Source organism: Moschus berezovskii, chromosome 8, assembly GCF_049115385.1.
Source record: "Moschus berezovskii isolate FMDL1 chromosome 8, NW_MosBer_1.0, whole genome shotgun sequence".
NCBI lineage: Eukaryota > Metazoa > Chordata > Mammalia > Artiodactyla > Moschidae > Moschus > Moschus berezovskii.
Genome location: NC_142467.1, coordinates 73,915,354 through 73,931,433, shown reverse-complemented (window position 1 = coordinate 73,931,433; position 16,080 = coordinate 73,915,354). Strand labels below are relative to the sequence as shown.

Genomic DNA, 16,080 nt, shown 5'->3' with positions numbered 1-16,080 from the left:
GACACCATATTTTGGAGAGAAGTGCTTGCAGCTGAGGCATACCTGAGCCGGAAGGGACATGGTGGAGCTATTCGGAGTCCACCTATTGTGTACCAGGCAACTGAGATATAATGGTATGGCCTGTGGGCCGTCCTACCTTCTATTTACAGAATTAGCTGTCATATTTTTTGAACATGTGGTGAGGGAATAACAAGTCCTAAATAATCACAGCTTACATGATAAAGCTAGTGTTATATGTCAGGCAGCATTCTGAAGGCTTGGGTTCAGAGGTAAAGAATTTGCCCATAATGCAGGAGATGCAGGAGACATAGGTTCGATCCCTGAGCTGGGAAGATCCCCCGGAAGAGGGCGTGGTAATCCACTCCAATATCCCCTTGGACAGGGTAACCTGGCAGGCTGTGGTCACAGTCAGACTCAACTGAGGAGCAGAAGCACCAGCATTCTGAAGGCTCACACATAACATGTCTACTTATTTTTCCTTCTTATTGAGATATAGTTGCTATACAATCATTCTAAGTTACAGGCATACAGCAAGATGATTCTCAATTTTTAAAGGTTACACTCCATTTATAGTTATTGTGAAATATTGGCTATACTCCCTGTGTTGTACAATATATCCTTATTATACACATTAGTTTACAGTTCTGAGTCCCCTCCTTGTGCCCCTCCCCACTTCCCTCTCCCCACAGGTAACCACCAGAGTGTCCTCTTTATCTGTGAGTCTGCTTCATTTTGTTACATTCACTCGGTTGTTTTATCTTGTAGATTCCACATATAAGTAATATCATACATTTCTGCTTTACTGACTATGACAAAGCCCTTGACATGTGGATCACAATAAACTGTGGAAAATTCTGAAAGAGATTGGAATACCAGACCACCTGACCTGCCTCTTGAAAAATCTGTATGCAGGTCAGGAAGCAACAGTTAGAACTGGCCATGGAACAACAGACTGGTTCCAAATAGGAAAAGGGGTACGTCAAGGTTGTATATTGTCACCTTGCTTATTTAACTTATATGCAGAGTACATCATGAGGAACGCTGGGCTGGAAGAAGCACAAGCTGGAATCAAGATTGCTGGGAGAAATATCAATAACCTCAGATATGCAGATGACACCACCCTTATGGCAGAAAGTGAAGAGGAACTAAAAAGTCTCTCGATGAAAGTGAAAGAGGAGAGTGAAAAAGTTGCCTTAAAGCTCAACATTCAGAAAACTAAGATCATGGCATCTGGTCCCATCACTTCATGGGAAATAGATGGGGAAACAGTAGAAACAGTGTCAGACTTTATTTTTTGGGCTCCAAAATCACTGTGGATGCTGATTGCAGCCATGAAATTAAAAGACGCTTACTCCTTGGAAGGAAAGTTATGACCAACCTAGATAGCATATTAAAAAGCAGAGACATTACTTTGTCAACAAAGGACCATCTAGTTAAGGCTATGGTTTTTCCCGTGGTCATGTATGGATGTGAGAGTTGGACTGTGAAGAAAGCTGAGCGCTGAAGAATTTGAGCTTTTGAACTGTGGTGTTGGAGAAGACTCTTGAGAGTCCCTTGGACTGCAAGGAGATCCAACCAGTCCATCCTAAAGGAGATCAGTCCTGGGTGTTCATTGGAAGGACTGATGCTAAAGCTGAAACTCTAATACTTTGCCCACCTCATGCAAAGAGTTGATTCATTGGAAAAGAACCTGAGGCTGAGAGGGATTGGGGGCAGGAGGAGAAGGGGATGACAGAGGATGAGATGGCTGGATGGCCTCACCGATTCAGTGAGGACATCAGTTTGGGTAAACTCTGGGAGCTGGTGAGGGATAGGGAGGCCTGGTGTGCTGCGACTCAAGGGGTCACAAAGAGTCAGACACGACTGAGAGACTGAACTGAACTGAACTGAATATCATACATTATTTGCCTTTTCTCTCTGACTTATTTCACTTAGCATAATACCCTCCAAGTCCATTCATGTTGTTGCAAATGGCAAAGTTTTATCTTTTTTATGGCTGAGCAGTATTCCATTTTATATATATATATATGTATATAGTAGTATCCATTATATATTCCATTTTATATATATATAATATCTTCTTCATTCATTTATCTGTTGATGGATACTTAGGTTGCTCCCATGTCTTGGCAACTATAAATAATGCTGCTATGAACATTGGGGTGCATATATTTTTTCAAATTAATGTTTTCATTTTTTTCCATATATACTCAGGAATGGAATTGCTGGGTCACATGGTCTTTCTTTTTTTTCATTTTTTGAGAAACCACCATACTGTTTTCCACAGGGGCCCCATGAATTTATATTCCTACATGTTGTGTGTGAGAAGAACATGTCTACTTTTTGCAACCACTTCTTGAGAATGATACCATCATACCTGGTTTACTGATGAGAAAATGTAGACACAGGGATGGAGTAACTTGACAAGGCCATGTGTGATGGTGCTAAACTTGAGTTCTGCAGTCTGTGCTCTAAATCACTTCACTACCTGTTTCTTTCCCATGCTCACAGGAGAAAAGACATGGAAGAAGAACCTGGCAAGTTCAGAAGGCTTCTGTGGGGACGTGAGCTGAGGTTTAAAGAATACGCCTACCAACAGGAGGCATGGTTTGATCTCTGGATTGGGAAGATACCCTGGAAAAGGAAATGGCAACCCACTCCAGTATTCTTACCCAGGAATTTGCATGGACAGAGGAGCCTGGTGGGCTTCAGTGCATGCAGTCACAGAGTCAGACACGACTGAGTGATTGTTTTGCTTTGTTTGTTCAGTTGCTAAGTCATGTCCGACTCTATGGGACTCCATGGACTGCAGCACACCAGGCTTCCCCATCCTTCACCACTTCCTGGAGCTTGCTCAAACTCATGTCCAGGGTCAGTGATGCTATCCAACCATCTCATCCTCTGTTGTACCCTTCTCCTCCTGCCTTCTATCTTTCCCAGCAACAGGGTCTTTTCCAACAAGTTGGAATCAAGTGGTCAATGTATTGGAGCTTTAGCTTCGGCATCAGTCCTTCCAATTAATATTCAGGACTGATTTCCTTTAGGATTGACTGGTTTGATCTCTTTGCAGTCAAAGGGACTGTCAAGAGTCTTCTCCAGCACCACAATTTGAAAGCATCAGTTCTTTGACACTCAACCTTCTTTACAGTCAAACTCACATTCATACATGACTACTGGAAAAATTATAGCTTTGACTATACGGACCTTTGTCGACAAACATGTCTCTGCTTTTTAATACTCTGTCTAGATTTGTCATAGCTTTTCTTCCAAGGAGCAAGCGTCTTTTAGTGTCATGGCTGCGGTCACCATCCGCAATGATTTTGGAGCCCAAGAAAGTAAAGTCTGTCATTGTTTCTCCATCTATTTGCCATGAAGTGATGGGACTGATGCTAAAGCTGAAACTGCAATACTTTGGCCACCTCATGCGACGAGTTGACTCACTGGAAAAGACTCTGATGCTGGGAAAGGTTGGGGGTGGGAGGAGAAGGGGACGACAGAGAATGAGATGGCTGGATGGCATCACCGACTCTGTGGACATGAGTTTGAGTGAACTCCGGGAGTTGGTGATGGACAGGGAGGCCTGGCGTGCTGTAATTCATGGGGTCGCGGAGAGTCGGACACGACTGAGCAACTGAACTGAACTGAACTGAACTGATAGGACCAGATACTGTGATCTTCGTTTTATGAATGTTGAGTTTTAAGCCAAGTTTGCAAGTAAATGACTGCTGCTGCTGCTGCTGCTAAGTCACTTCAGTCGTGTCCGACTCTGTGTGACCCCATAGACAGAAGCCGCCCAGGCTCCCCCGTCCCTGGGATTCTCCAGGCAAGAACACTGGAGTGGGTTGCCATTTCCTTCTCCAATGTGTGAAAGTGAAAAGTGAAAGTGAAGTCACTCAGTCGTGTCCGACCCATAGCGACCCCACGGACTGCAGCCTACCAGGCTCCTCCATCCATGGGATTTTCTAGACAAGAGTACTGGAGTGGCTTGCCATTGCCTTCTCCGACTTAATGACTAAACAACAGCAAATCAGACCTAGAGCAGAAAGATTGTTTCGGGAAGCGGTACCATTTGTGCAAGGTCCAGAGGTAGGGTGGGAGCAGGGAAGAAGTAAGGAAGGCTTCCTCTGGAGATGTGGGCGGGGCCAAGTCAGGCCAATAATCTCTACAGGAAGCTATTCAGTTCAGTTCACTTCAGTCGCTCAGTCGTGACCGACTCTGCGACCCCATGAATCGAAGCACGCCAGGCCTCCCTGTCCATCACCAACTCCCGGAATTCACTCAAACTCATGTCCATTGAGTCGGTGATGCCATCCAGCCATCTCATTCTCTGTCGTCCCCTTCTCCTCCCGCCCCCAATCCCTCCCAGCATCAGAGTCTTTTCCAATGAGTCAACTCTGAAAGTTTTAAAGAGATGGTTGTAGTTGATTCCTTGGTGGCTCAGACGGTAAAGCGTCTGCCCGCAATACGGGAGACTCTGGTTCGATCCCTGGGTCAGGAAGATCCCCTGGAGCAGGAAATGGCAACCCACTCCAGTACTCTTGCCTAGAAAATTCCATGGATGGAGGAGCCTGATGGGCTAAAGTCCATGGGGTCGCAAAGAGTCGTACCCGACTGAGCCATTTCACTTTACTTTAAAGTTTGTGCAGAGAAAGATGAGGGTTAGGGCAGAGAGGGTCGATTGTATGATTGTGCAGAAGACAGAGGAGCCAGGCTAAGCCAAGTTCTGCGGAGGTGGCAGGTCTGAACTGCTGAGTCTTGTTTCCTGAGGTGTGAGAAGCAAGGGACGGAGTGATGGTCAAGAACTTGGAAGCCTGGCCCAGGTGGGGCAAAAGGGACGGACTCTGAAGGGGTGTGCCAGCCGACATTGGGCCGACCCCTTAGGCTACCAGGCGCAGTTGAGTTCGAGGAGTAGTCTCCAGGTACGCGAGACGCTGTACCACCCACCAGCTGTCAGGAGCTGGTCCCGGCGGGGCGGGACCCGAGATGGGCGGGGAGCTGGGCCGTTCCCCGCCAAGCCGCTGTTAGGACGGAGTTGGTCTAGGAGGGGCGGAGCCCGAAGTAGCTGAAACCCGAGGTGGGCGGGGCGCTGGGCTACCCGTGGCCACGCCGCTGTCTCGGGTGCATTCCTGGCTCTGCGGCCGGGGGCTGCGCAACTCCCGAGCAGTCTTCTGTCTCCGCTGGGCTCGGGGGTCGGGGCTGGCGGGAGCTGAGAGCGGGGCCGCGGAGGACCCAGGTAAGTCGGGACCTTGTGCCAGTAGTGGGACCGCGGAGGTTCGAGGTGAGCCGGGACCCCGTGCAGGCCCGTGCTGCGCTGCCAGCCGCCAGGGGGCGAGCGGCAGCGGGGCTCCGAGAGCTGACCCCTCCCAGCACTAGGAACCTGGGCGTCCGCTCGGCTTGGGGGTGAAGGGGAAGGTAAATCAGTAACCCGTAGCGCACACAGGGCCTTTTGTCCCGCTCCGTCCAAAGAGCACCCTGGCCGCGGAGCTGGTTACTCATTGCCCACCGGGGCGGGGGCGGGCGGACTGTCCCTGCAGCTCCTTTCGAGACCCGCCGACTGGCACTGCTCCCCGGGGTGGCCCGATAGGGGCGGAGGAAGGGCGCGCTGGTCCCTCGGCTGCTGCTGGACGGTCTGCTCGCCCCGAATAGAGAGATGAGGAAGCTGAGGCTCCGAGAGGTGCGGTCACTTGCCTAAGTGCGGGAGACTGGAGAACCCAGGACTACCTGATGTCTGAGTCAGACCCTTCGATCCCAGGTGCAGGGCAGTCTGTCCCGTCAGCTGCGCGGGTGACCCGACTAAGGTTGTGAGGTCAGGGTAGCCCCGGAGTGGGAATAGAATCCCTGGGCCTCCTACTCCATTCCCAACCCAGAGAGCTACATCCTTGAAAAGCAGATCAGGGTGAGGGGATTTCACAGAGGAGGGCAGTGGAAACCGAAGGTGGGCACAGGCAGAGCACAGATTGTGGCATCTGAGCCAGGTAGAGAAGTGGGGTCACAGAGGTATGGGCAAGAGAGGACATGCCCAGTTCTGAAAGCCAATGACTTCTCAGTGCTGAAGAAGCAGACTGTGTGGCCAATGAGAATGACCGGGGCAAGGAGGGAGGGCTTGGGTGCTGGATAAACAGTGTGGACTGGATGCTGCTGCACACAGGCAGCCATTATGGGCTTGTAAGCTGGTGGGTGTTGAGCTGGGGGACATGACAGGCTCGTAAATTTCTAAAACCCAGCTGGAGAGTCAAGGGAGATGTTTGCAAAGGCCCAAGCTAGAGATGCCTGTCGCATGTTCTGGGTTCAGGCAGGGAAGGTGAGATGGACTGGAGAGGGACAGGACAAGTGATGCCCCAGCTGTGGGGGCAGCCCAGAGAAGAAACTGTTTGAACGGGGAGATGATGGCTTTGGCCACAACAAGCTAAGTGCCCCCTGCCTCAGAACTCAGGACAGGGGGAGCAGTGGCTGAGGAGAAGGGGTGAGGTGAAATACCTGAGTGAGGTGGATGCCGAGACATCAATGACACCTGTTACTCAGCCCCAGGTGATAGCCAGCAGGCCCCTCTTCCCCTGCCAGCTGAGGCTCCGGTTTGAGTGTTCCTTTTGGTGGATGGAGACATCGTTGATGGTGTCTGGAGGAGAGTACCTCGATGGGGTGGGAGTGTGCATCACAGCTGCTAGGAACAGCACCAGAATTGGAGGTGACTGGCTGAGGGCAGACGCAGGATGACAGTCATGGAGAGGGGAAAGGGAAGAAAACACTGCAGCGTTCTGTGCGCCTGGCCCTTCACATGTTCTCTTTTATCCTCAAAGCAGTCCTGTAAGGACAGCAGCCCAGAGAGGGACAGTGACTTGCATTTGGTAAGAGTCAGGATTTGAAGTTGGCTCTGTCAGACACTACAGTCTACCTGCTTTACAAGAGCTTGTGTCACGTCTGATGGAGTTGCAGGGGCACAAAAAACAGAAGTATCCCCAGAATGCAACTCTGGCTCAGAATTTTTCCTGGCCATGGGACGTATGGCCTTGTTGGCAGTGAGCACCCTGCCACTGCAGGGCTTCTTGAGTGGCTCAGATGGTTAAGAATCCACCCCCAATGTGGGAGACCTGGGTTTGATCCCTGGGTCAGGAAGATCCCCTGGAGAAGGGAATGGCAACCCACTCCAGTATTCTTGCCTGGAGAATCCCCGTGGACCGAGGAGCCTGGTGGGCTACAGTCCATGGGGTTGCAGAGTCAAACATGACTGAGTGACTAAGCACACAACCACCCTGCCACTATAGGTCTCCGAAGCTGGAGATGTAAGCAATGCTCTAAGGAGTGGGGGTCAGATCAGATAACATCCAAATGCTGAAGCTTGGCCTTGTATTATATTTCAGATTTTTTTTTTTTTGGCTCTTCAGTAATACATTTATTCAGCAAAAAATAAATTATGTGTGCTGAGAGGGAGAAGATGTGTCTCCATTCTCTGTTTCCCTCCAAGCAAAGAATTCCAAGACTGCCCTTTCTGTGAACTTGTGCCAAGGAAGGTCTCAGCAGGACCCAAGAAGGGCAGGAAGCCCGGCCCCCTTCCAGCCCCCCCACCCCCTCCCCCAACCTACCTTGGGGAAGCCTTGCGCTCTGGTTAACGGCTGAGCTGGTTCTAGTCTTTGCTCTGACGCTGCCTGTCAGACTTGGACAAGTCAGCCAGCCATTTCTTGTCTCAGTTTCCTCATCTGCAAAACAGGAGTGGAGCGGCAGCAAAGGTGTGGGTCTAGTAGGAGTTCTTCGCCCTCTCTGTTTCAGGAAGGCAGTCAGAGGAGGCCCAGCCTGGGTCCCCGAGAGCATCAGGAAGGCGATGCGGCTGCTGTTGGTCCTACTGGGGGTCCTGCTTGGGGCCCCTGGGGCTCCAGCTTTGTCCTTTGAGGCCTCTGAGGAAACAGAGCTGGGTATGGCCTCTAAGAAGGGAGAGGGTGGCCGGGGTGGGAAGAGTGGGCCTCAGGAGGGGGCTGCTGGCTGAGCAAGGCTGGAGAGGATCCTGGCCCAGGCCCTGAGGAGGTGGCAGCAGGGCAGGACTCAGACATGGAGACTTGGTGTCTGGCTCCCAGCAAGCGTCCACCTATCTGTGTGTCCCCAAGAGAGGACTGGTCTTGCAGGGTGCAAGGCCCCGAGCTGGGCCGCAGAGCTGGTGGTGAGCCCCTTGGCTGTGTGCGTGTGTGTATGTGCGCGTGTGTGTTCTGTGCACTGGGTGTGTGGGACTTGGAGGGCCCCACCAGCATGTGTGGTGTATGCACTGTGAGTGTGATGTGCCCCAGAGGTGTGGTGTGTGCCCTGTGCGTGGCACGTATAGCATGTGCCTTGTGTGTGTGTGTGTTCCTTAGACAGTGGCATGTCCGGTCCATCGTGCATGCTACGTACTGTGTGTGTGTGCTGTGCACCAGCGGGGTGGCATTTGCCCTGCACATAGCGTCTATGGCATGCGGTTGTGTGTCCGTGAAGGGGCAGCAGGTGCTTAGCATGTGTCAAGCGTGCTCGTGTCTTGTGTGTGCAGCATGTTCTCTGTAGGCAGGGGGCTGCGGGGCTCACGGACCTCTGCCCTCGACCCACAGAGCCCTGCCTGGCCCCCAGCCTGGAGCAGCAAGAGCAGGAGTTGACGGTGGCCCTCGGGCAGCCTGTGCGGTTATGCTGCGGGCGGGCTGAGCGCAGTGGCCACTGGTACAAAGAGGGCAGTCGCCTGACACCTGCTGGCCGGGTACGAGGCTGGAGAGGCCGCTTGGAGATTGCCAGCTTCCTACCCGAGGATGCTGGCCAGTACCTCTGCCTGGCACGAGGCTCCTTGCTTCTGCAGAACGTCACCTTGGTTGTGGATGGTAAGGGGGTCCAGCAGAGGCTAAGGGATGCCTGGGGAGAGACTGTGTCCTGGGCCTCAAACGCCTCCTTCTGTCCCGGACATAGACTCCATGACCTCCAGCAATGGCGACGAGGACCCCAAGATCCACAGGGGCCCCTTGAATGGGCACGTTTACCCCCAGCAAGGTCAGTGTGAGTCCTCAAAGACCCTGCCTCCCTGCTGGCCACTGAGAACAGATCTGTGTGTGAACAGGAGGTCTTCTGGTGGACACTGAATTCTCCCATCTCCTCCTCTTCAGCACCCTACTGGACTCACCCCCAGCGCATGGAGAAGAAACTGCATGCGGTGCCTGCCGGGAACACCGTCAAGTTCCGCTGTCCAGCTGCAGGCAACCCCATGCCCACCATCCGCTGGCTCAAGGATGGACAGGACTTCCACGGGGAGCATCGCATTGGAGGCATTCGGGTGAGTCTCCAGGTTCCCTCTTCGGTGCCCTCAAGTCAAACCCACAGCTCTTTTTCTAATGAGGAAGGCAGCCGAGGGCCCCAGAAGGGGCACTAGACTGTGGACATGGACAGCTCTGGGTCAAGTTCCCACTCTGCTACTCCCTGGCAAGTGACTTAACCTGCCGACCTTAGCAACTCCATGTGGGAGTGGGAAGGATCACTGACCAGCAGTTATCAGTGTTTTAGCGGCTCATTTTCATGATGAGACCACAACAGGGTCAGTTCTAAGCTGTAGTCTCAGAGGATGCTGAGACTCAGAAAGGGCAAAAACTGGTCCAAGGTGGCCCAGCTTGGAAGAAGTAGAGCTAAAACTCAAAAGACTCAAACCCACGGTTTGGATACTTTTGGGAGCCTTCTCCTTTGTCCCAAAGTCCCTACCCTTGGCATTGGTCTCTGGGGGCTTAGAGAGCTTGAGAAGACCCCTTTAGGCATGGTTCGGTGGCCTCTCATGGACACTTGCCTGCTTCTCAGCTGCGCCACCAGCACTGGAGCCTGGTGATGGAAAGCGTGGTGCCCTCTGACCGTGGTACGTACACCTGCCTCGTGGAGAATTCTTTGGGCAGCATCCGCTACAGCTACCTGCTGGACGTGCTGGGTGAGTGGGCGGGCAGGCGGGTGAGGTGGCGTGGGGGTGGGAGCCCTGTCCCTGCCTTCAGGTGGGGCCCAGTCTGACAAGCCAAATGGACTTAGTCTTAGGCAACTCACTCAAGCTACTCAAAGTGTCCAGGTGGGTCCGAGGGAAGCACAGGGAGTAACGTTGGCATGGAGAAGCAGGGCCTAGCTGAGGTGGGGAAATGGGAAAGACATCCAGGCAGAGGACACAGGCGGAGCCAAGGCCCCAGGCATGAAGAATACAATGCTTCTGTGGGGAGGTATATGCCTGGATTGTGGGATTTAAGCAGAGAGCCAGGCCTGGAGGGTTTTTGAGTGCTTGGCTGAGAAGTTCTCCTTGTCCCCAGAGGCAATGGGGAACCACGAAAGTTTGAATGGTGTAAGGAACAAGATCTGAGCTGAGTATCAGGAAGGTCCCTCCCTTGATATGGGGGATAGGCGGGAGGCAGGTAGGTGCCACTGATCAGGGCTGACAGCATGGCCCGGCCTCACCCCCAGAGCGGTCCCCGCACCGGCCCATCCTGCAGGCAGGGCTCCCGGCCAACACCACGGCTGTGGTGGGCAGTGACGTGGAACTGCTCTGCAAGGTGTACAGCGACGCCCAGCCCCACATCCAGTGGCTAAAGCACATCGTCATCAACGGCAGCAGCTTCGGTGCCGACGGCTTCCCCTATGTGCAAGTCTTGAAGGTCTAGTCCCTGCTGGCACCTGACTCCACCATCCTCCCATGGGGGTGGGGAGTCCCCACCTCACTTCTGGCCACAGCAGGCCCTGCTGTGACCCCTGAGTGTATCCCCCATCCCCAGACAGCAGACATCAATAGCTCAGAGGTGGAGGTCTTGTACCTTCGGAATGTGTCTGCTGAGGATGCCGGCGAGTACACCTGCCTGGCGGGCAACTCCATCGGCCTTTCCTACCAGTCTGCCTGGCTCACAGTGCTGCCAGGTGAGCTCCTGCTGTGGTCCAGCTGTGGGCTGTGACCTGCTGGGTAGAGAGAGTCTTCCTTGGTCTGTGAGATATGAATTTGGGATGTGGCGTGTGGATTTGGGATTCTACATACAGTAATCCTGCTTTGCATGTCCACATATGACTGTCTGTGCGACCCTCTGGGACATTGGTATGCAGTGCTGTGCTGTGCTTAGTCTCTCAGTCGTGTCCGACTCTTTGTGACCCCATGGACTGTAGCTCACCAGGTTCCTCTGTCCATGGGGATTCTTCAGGCTAGAATACTGGAGTGGGTTGCCATGCCCTCCTCCAGGCAATCTTCCCAACCCAGGGATCGAAGCCAGGTCTCCCACATTGCAAGTGGATTCTATATTGTCTAAGCCACCAGGGAAGTCCGTGGGTATGCAGATGGGGTATCAATGCAGTTTTACTGGTGTGTGTCTCTCTGTGTGAGGAGCTACAAGGGCCTCAGTGAAAGGGGGTGGGGCCAGCCATCTGACCACTGTCTGACCAATCAGTTTCTGTCCATGTGTCCATCTGCGCGCAGAGGAGGATCTCACGTGGACAGCAACAGCACCCGAAGGCAGGTACACAGACATCATCCTGTACTCGTCAGGCTCTCTGGCTTTGATCGTGTTCCTGCTGCTGGTCGGGCTATATCGCAGGCAGACACTCCTCACCCGACACCACCGACAGCCCGCCACCGTGCAGAAGTTGTCTCGCTTCCCTCTGGCCCGACAGGTATCCACTGTGCTGTCCCCCGCCTCCATGTTCCCGTAGCAAAGGCTCATGGCCTGCATTCCCACCCCAGCTCAGCTTCAGCAGACCGACCAAGTCTCTCACTTTGCAGTTCTCGCTGGAGTCAGGCTCCTCAGCCAAGTCAAGCTTGTCCCTGGTGCGGGGCGTCCGTCTCTCCTCCAGCGGCCCCCCCTTGCTCGCTGGCCTCGTGAGTCTTGACCTGCCTCTTGACCCGTTGTGGGAGTTCCCCCGGGACAGGTATGCCGTGCCGAGTGGGGGTGGGGATCAGACCCTGTGCGGGAGTGATGCCGGGTGGCTAAGGCCTTGTCTCTCTCATCTCCAGGCTGGTGCTGGGAAAGCCCCTGGGCGAGGGCTGCTTTGGGCAGGTGGTGTGCGCAGAGGCTTTCGGCATGGACCCCACCCGGCCAGACCAAGCCAGCACCGTGGCCGTCAAGATGCTTAAGGGTGAGTGTGGCGGCTTGTGGGAGGCCCTATGACCTTGGGAGTAACAGACAGGGCTCAGGGTGAGGACCAGGAAAGGCTGTCCATACCACCTGCCTTGGGCACAGTGCCCAAATGTGCCACCAACCCTGGCAAGTCATTTCTGAGCTTCGATTTCTTCACAGGTCACATGGGATAAATAATAGTCCCCGCCTCCCAGCCTGAGGTTGCTGGAAAATGACGCCTAAAATCTTCACTACTGGGATGATGGTGACCACAAGAGTTTAGGGTGATGGGTCTGCTACCCTGTGTCAGCTTTAACCTCAAATAACCTTGCCTTGAAGGCCTCCACCTCATCCCCCATGATTCGCCCCCATATTGCACCCTCGGTCTCCCCCAGGCCCTTCCTAGATCTCCCCCTGTGTCCACCACTCTCAGAGAACAGCCCAAGCAGCAGCCCCAGGAGGCTCGGGACACCCGGGCAGGACCCACCATCGAGGCCTCCCTCTGCTATTCCCCAGCCCCTCTACAAAAGCGGCCCAAACCGCTGTTCCACTCCCGTCAGCCCCTCCTTTCTGCACAGCTGGGGCCAGCTGGCACTTTCTGGGAGGCAGGGATTGAGAAATGTGCATTGTGAGGTCTGGGGGGAAGGGTATGTCATTGGCCCTGGGCCACAGGTCAGCCCCAGGGGCTCAGCCCCTGATCCTTAGCCTTCTCAAGAGAAACTAGAGCAGCTTCTTCCTGGCCTCCCCTGGCTGCACCCTGCTAGCAGCTCCCTGAACTCCCAGGCCAGATGGACGCCAGGCCCTGGTCAGACAGACCTCAGGGCGCCAGCCCACTTCCTGCCCCCAGGAGCTCTCACCCCATTTGGGGACTAATGCCAAGTCCTCCAGACGGAGCTTCCTTCCTGTTCAGAGCTCTTTCCTCTCCCTCCTTTTTCCTGGTTGCACTCACTGGCAGGCCTAGCACTTTTAGATCCTGATCTTGTCGCATCCTTGCAACTGCTATGAGAGTAGGGCATAATCCATCATCCCATTTCATACAAGATGATCCTGAGGTTCAGAGAAGTTAAGAGACTATTTCAAGGCCACACAGCCTAGCAGGGATTCAGGCCCAGACCTTCCTGGCACAGAATTTAGGGCTCCATGTCCTGTCCCCAACCCAAAGCCTCCCTTGTGTAATCACCCTGGCTGTCATCCTCGCAGACAACGCCTCCGACAAGGACTTGGCAGACCTGGTCTCTGAGATGGAGGTGATGAAGCTGATTGGCCGACATAAGAACATTATCAACCTGCTGGGTGTCTGCACCCAGGAAGGTGGGAGCAGGGCGGGGTGAGGGGCAGGGACGGTGGGGGCATGCAGCCACAGCCTTGTCAACTTCCCTGTCACCCCTCTCATCTGCAGGGCCCTTGTACGTGATTGTGGAGTGTGCTGCCAAGGGCAACCTACGGGAGTTCCTGCGGGCCCGCCGCCCCCCAGGCCCTGACCTCAGCCCTGATGGGCCTCGGAGCAGCGAGGGGCCGCTCTCCTTCCCTGCCCTGGTCTCCTGCGCCTACCAGGTGGCCCGGGGCATGCAGTACCTGGAGTCCCGGAAGGTAATGACCCATCCCCGCACTTTCATGCCTTGTGTTAAATGCCACCAACTTCTCCCTCTCTCCTCTTTTTCCTTACTCTAAGTGTCCCTGAGTCCTTCTGTACTGCCTCATCTATATGCAGTTAACACTGCATGTTCCCATGCCTTCCTATCCCACAGGCAGGAAGAGGTGGTGCAAGAGACAAGGTGTGGGCCCTGATGTTAGTTGGCTTACGTTTCCCCTCTCTCAACTTCCCCATCTGTAAAATGGGTGGATGATTCCCACTTGCTGGGTTGCTGTGAGGTCTCCTGTGCTCAGTTCCCAGTCGTGTGCCCTCAATCTAAGACCCCTACCCTGCCCCCAGTGCATCCACCGGGACCTGGCTGCCCGCAATGTGCTGGTGACTGAGGACAACGTGATGAAGATTGCGGACTTCGGGCTGGCCCGTGGCATCCACCACATCGACTACTACAAGAAAACGAGCAATGTAAGGGAGGCAGGGCGGAGCTGGTTGGGGCCAGGCGCTGGGACCCGTGCCCTTGGCAGCAGTGCGCCCTCTTCCCTCCAGGGCCGCCTGCCTGTCAAGTGGATGGCACCGGAGGCCTTGTTTGACAGAGTCTACACACACCAGAGTGATGTGTGAGTCCTGGAAGCTGGGGCCTGGGATATATCTGCAGGCAACCTTTGTCCTTCTAAAGCCCTTTCCCTGGGTCTGAGTGGGACCAGACTCTACAAGAAGCCCTTATTCCTACCCCCACGGTGGATCATAGTTGTGGGGTCCCCTATCCTAGCCGCAGGGTTAGGGAGCGAAGCTGTACCCTGCTGAGCCTGGGTTCTGTCTCCATCCAGGTGGTCGTTTGGAATCCTGCTGTGGGAGATCTTCACCCTCGGGGGCTCCCCATACCCTGGCATCCCCGTGGAGGAGCTGTTCTCGCTGCTACGAGAGGGGCATCGGATGGACCGGCCCCCACACTGCCCCCCGGAGCTGTGAGGCCTCACCCCACTCCCCCTCACTTTCTAGTCCTCATTCTCTGTCCTAACCCTGACATCACGGCCAGTCATACAGAGTGGTCAGCTCTCACTCACGGTCACCACCTCCTCAGCCCGGCAGGGAAGGCCTGGCACGGCACTCTTTCACTGAGTGGCCTCACCTTGCATCAAACCCTCCTACCCCTTCGCCACACCCCCTCACCCAGGCCCTGGGTTCCTCCTGACCCTCCCCCACCCTTCCCCCAGGTATGGGCTGATGCGTGAGTGCTGGCATGCAGCACCCTCTCAGAGGCCCACTTTCAAGCAACTGGTGGAGGCGCTGGACAAGGTCCTGCTGGCCGTCTCTGAGGAGGTACTGCACCCTTATGCTCCCAAGACCGCCCCCCACCCCCATGCCCACCGCCCTCTGGGCCTCATCCCACCTGACCATCAGGGCTGACCAGCACTGTTCCCCACAGTACCTCGACCTCCGCCTAACCTTTGGACCCTACTCCCCTGCCGGCGGGGATGCCAGCAGCACCTGCTCCTCTAGCGACTCTGTCTTCAGCCACGACCCCCTACCACTGAGGCCCAGCTCCTTCTCCTTCCCTGGGGTGCAGACGTGAGCAGGAGCACAAGGCTGTATGGGCAAGGTCGGCTGCCAGCCTTGGGCCTCCTGGCTCAACTGCAACCAGGTGGTGCTCGACCTTGGCAGCCCCAGGCCTTGACCTAAGGGTACTATCCCAGATCTCTGGTTCTGTTTGGGGGAGGTCTGTCGTTGGTCCTGGGGTCGCTAGTCTTGAGACTTCCTTCTCTGGCCTCTGGGTCTTAAGCCAGAGTTCAACCCCAGTCTCAAGGCCCTGTTCTTTGGAGCAATGGCTGCAGTGCTCCAATGGCTTGTTAAGGTTCTGCTTGGACTTCTGGGCCTTGGCATTCAATCCTTGTCCCGGGGCTTTGGTTGGACATGGGCTGCAGGGCTGTCTTAAACCTCCCCACTTCCCCATACCAAGAGAGGTCTTAGACCTCTGAGCCCCACTTCCCCAGGCTTCCCCTGCCTCCCTCTGCTGCTTGTCCCAGCATCTTGATGGAAGGAGCGCTCATGCCCACCCCATCCCCACACCGCCCCATGCTGGCTGAGCGGCTGGGAGCCTGCCAAAACACAGAAGCAAATGACCTTTATAAATTATTTTTTTGAAATAAACTTCTGTGTGCCTGCCTGGTGTCTTCCCCACAGCGGATGGAGGGGGAACAGGGTGGAGAGATCCCTGAGCTGGGAGTTTTGCTGGGGATGACACAGACGGAGGGCTTCACGCCAGGCCCTGGGTTAAGATCCACCTCCAGCTGCCTCAGGGTGGACCCAGAAGCCTCTGTGCCCCTCTGTCTTGGTTTGTCTGTCTCAGCAGCCTCGTCGGATATATGATAGTGTGAACGAGTGCTAACTGGCAGGTGAGTCCACACGGCACCATCCACTTGGCGGGACTCCTGT

General features: G+C 54.7%; 1 protein-coding gene across 1 annotated transcript; it reads left to right on the top strand.

The window, feature by feature from the left end:
* The first annotated feature begins 5,094 nt into the window (after positions 1–5,094).
* Positions 5,095–15,762, top strand: FGFR4 (fibroblast growth factor receptor 4). The gene is made up of 18 exons (XM_055430883.2): positions 5,095–5,233; positions 7,765–7,907; positions 8,568–8,828; positions 8,914–8,994; positions 9,108–9,274; positions 9,787–9,910; positions 10,426–10,616; positions 10,734–10,872; positions 11,420–11,613; positions 11,723–11,868; positions 11,954–12,075; positions 13,257–13,367; positions 13,456–13,646; positions 13,990–14,112; positions 14,194–14,264; positions 14,475–14,612; positions 14,862–14,967; positions 15,074–15,762. Exons 2-18 carry the CDS (start codon positions 7,817–7,819, stop codon positions 15,218–15,220), a joined length of 2,403 nt encoding a protein of 800 aa, XP_055286858.2. The 5' UTR covers positions 5,095–5,233; positions 7,765–7,816; the 3' UTR covers positions 15,221–15,762.
* The last annotated feature ends 318 nt before the right edge of the window (positions 15,763–16,080 follow it).

Bases quoted from the DNA above. Each gene is read 5' to 3' on its own strand.
- FGFR4 (XM_055430883.2), top strand. From the start codon at position 7,817: ATGCGGCTGCTGTTGGTCCTACTGGGGGTCCTGCTTGGGGCCCCTGGG. The intron at 8,829-8,913 runs GTAAGGGGGTCC...TCCCGGACATAG, and splicing joins CGTCACCTTGGTTGTGGATG to ACTCCATGACCTCCAGCAAT. The intron at 14,968-15,073 runs GTACTGCACCCT...TGTTCCCCACAG, and splicing joins TGCTGGCCGTCTCTGAGGAG to TACCTCGACCTCCGCCTAAC.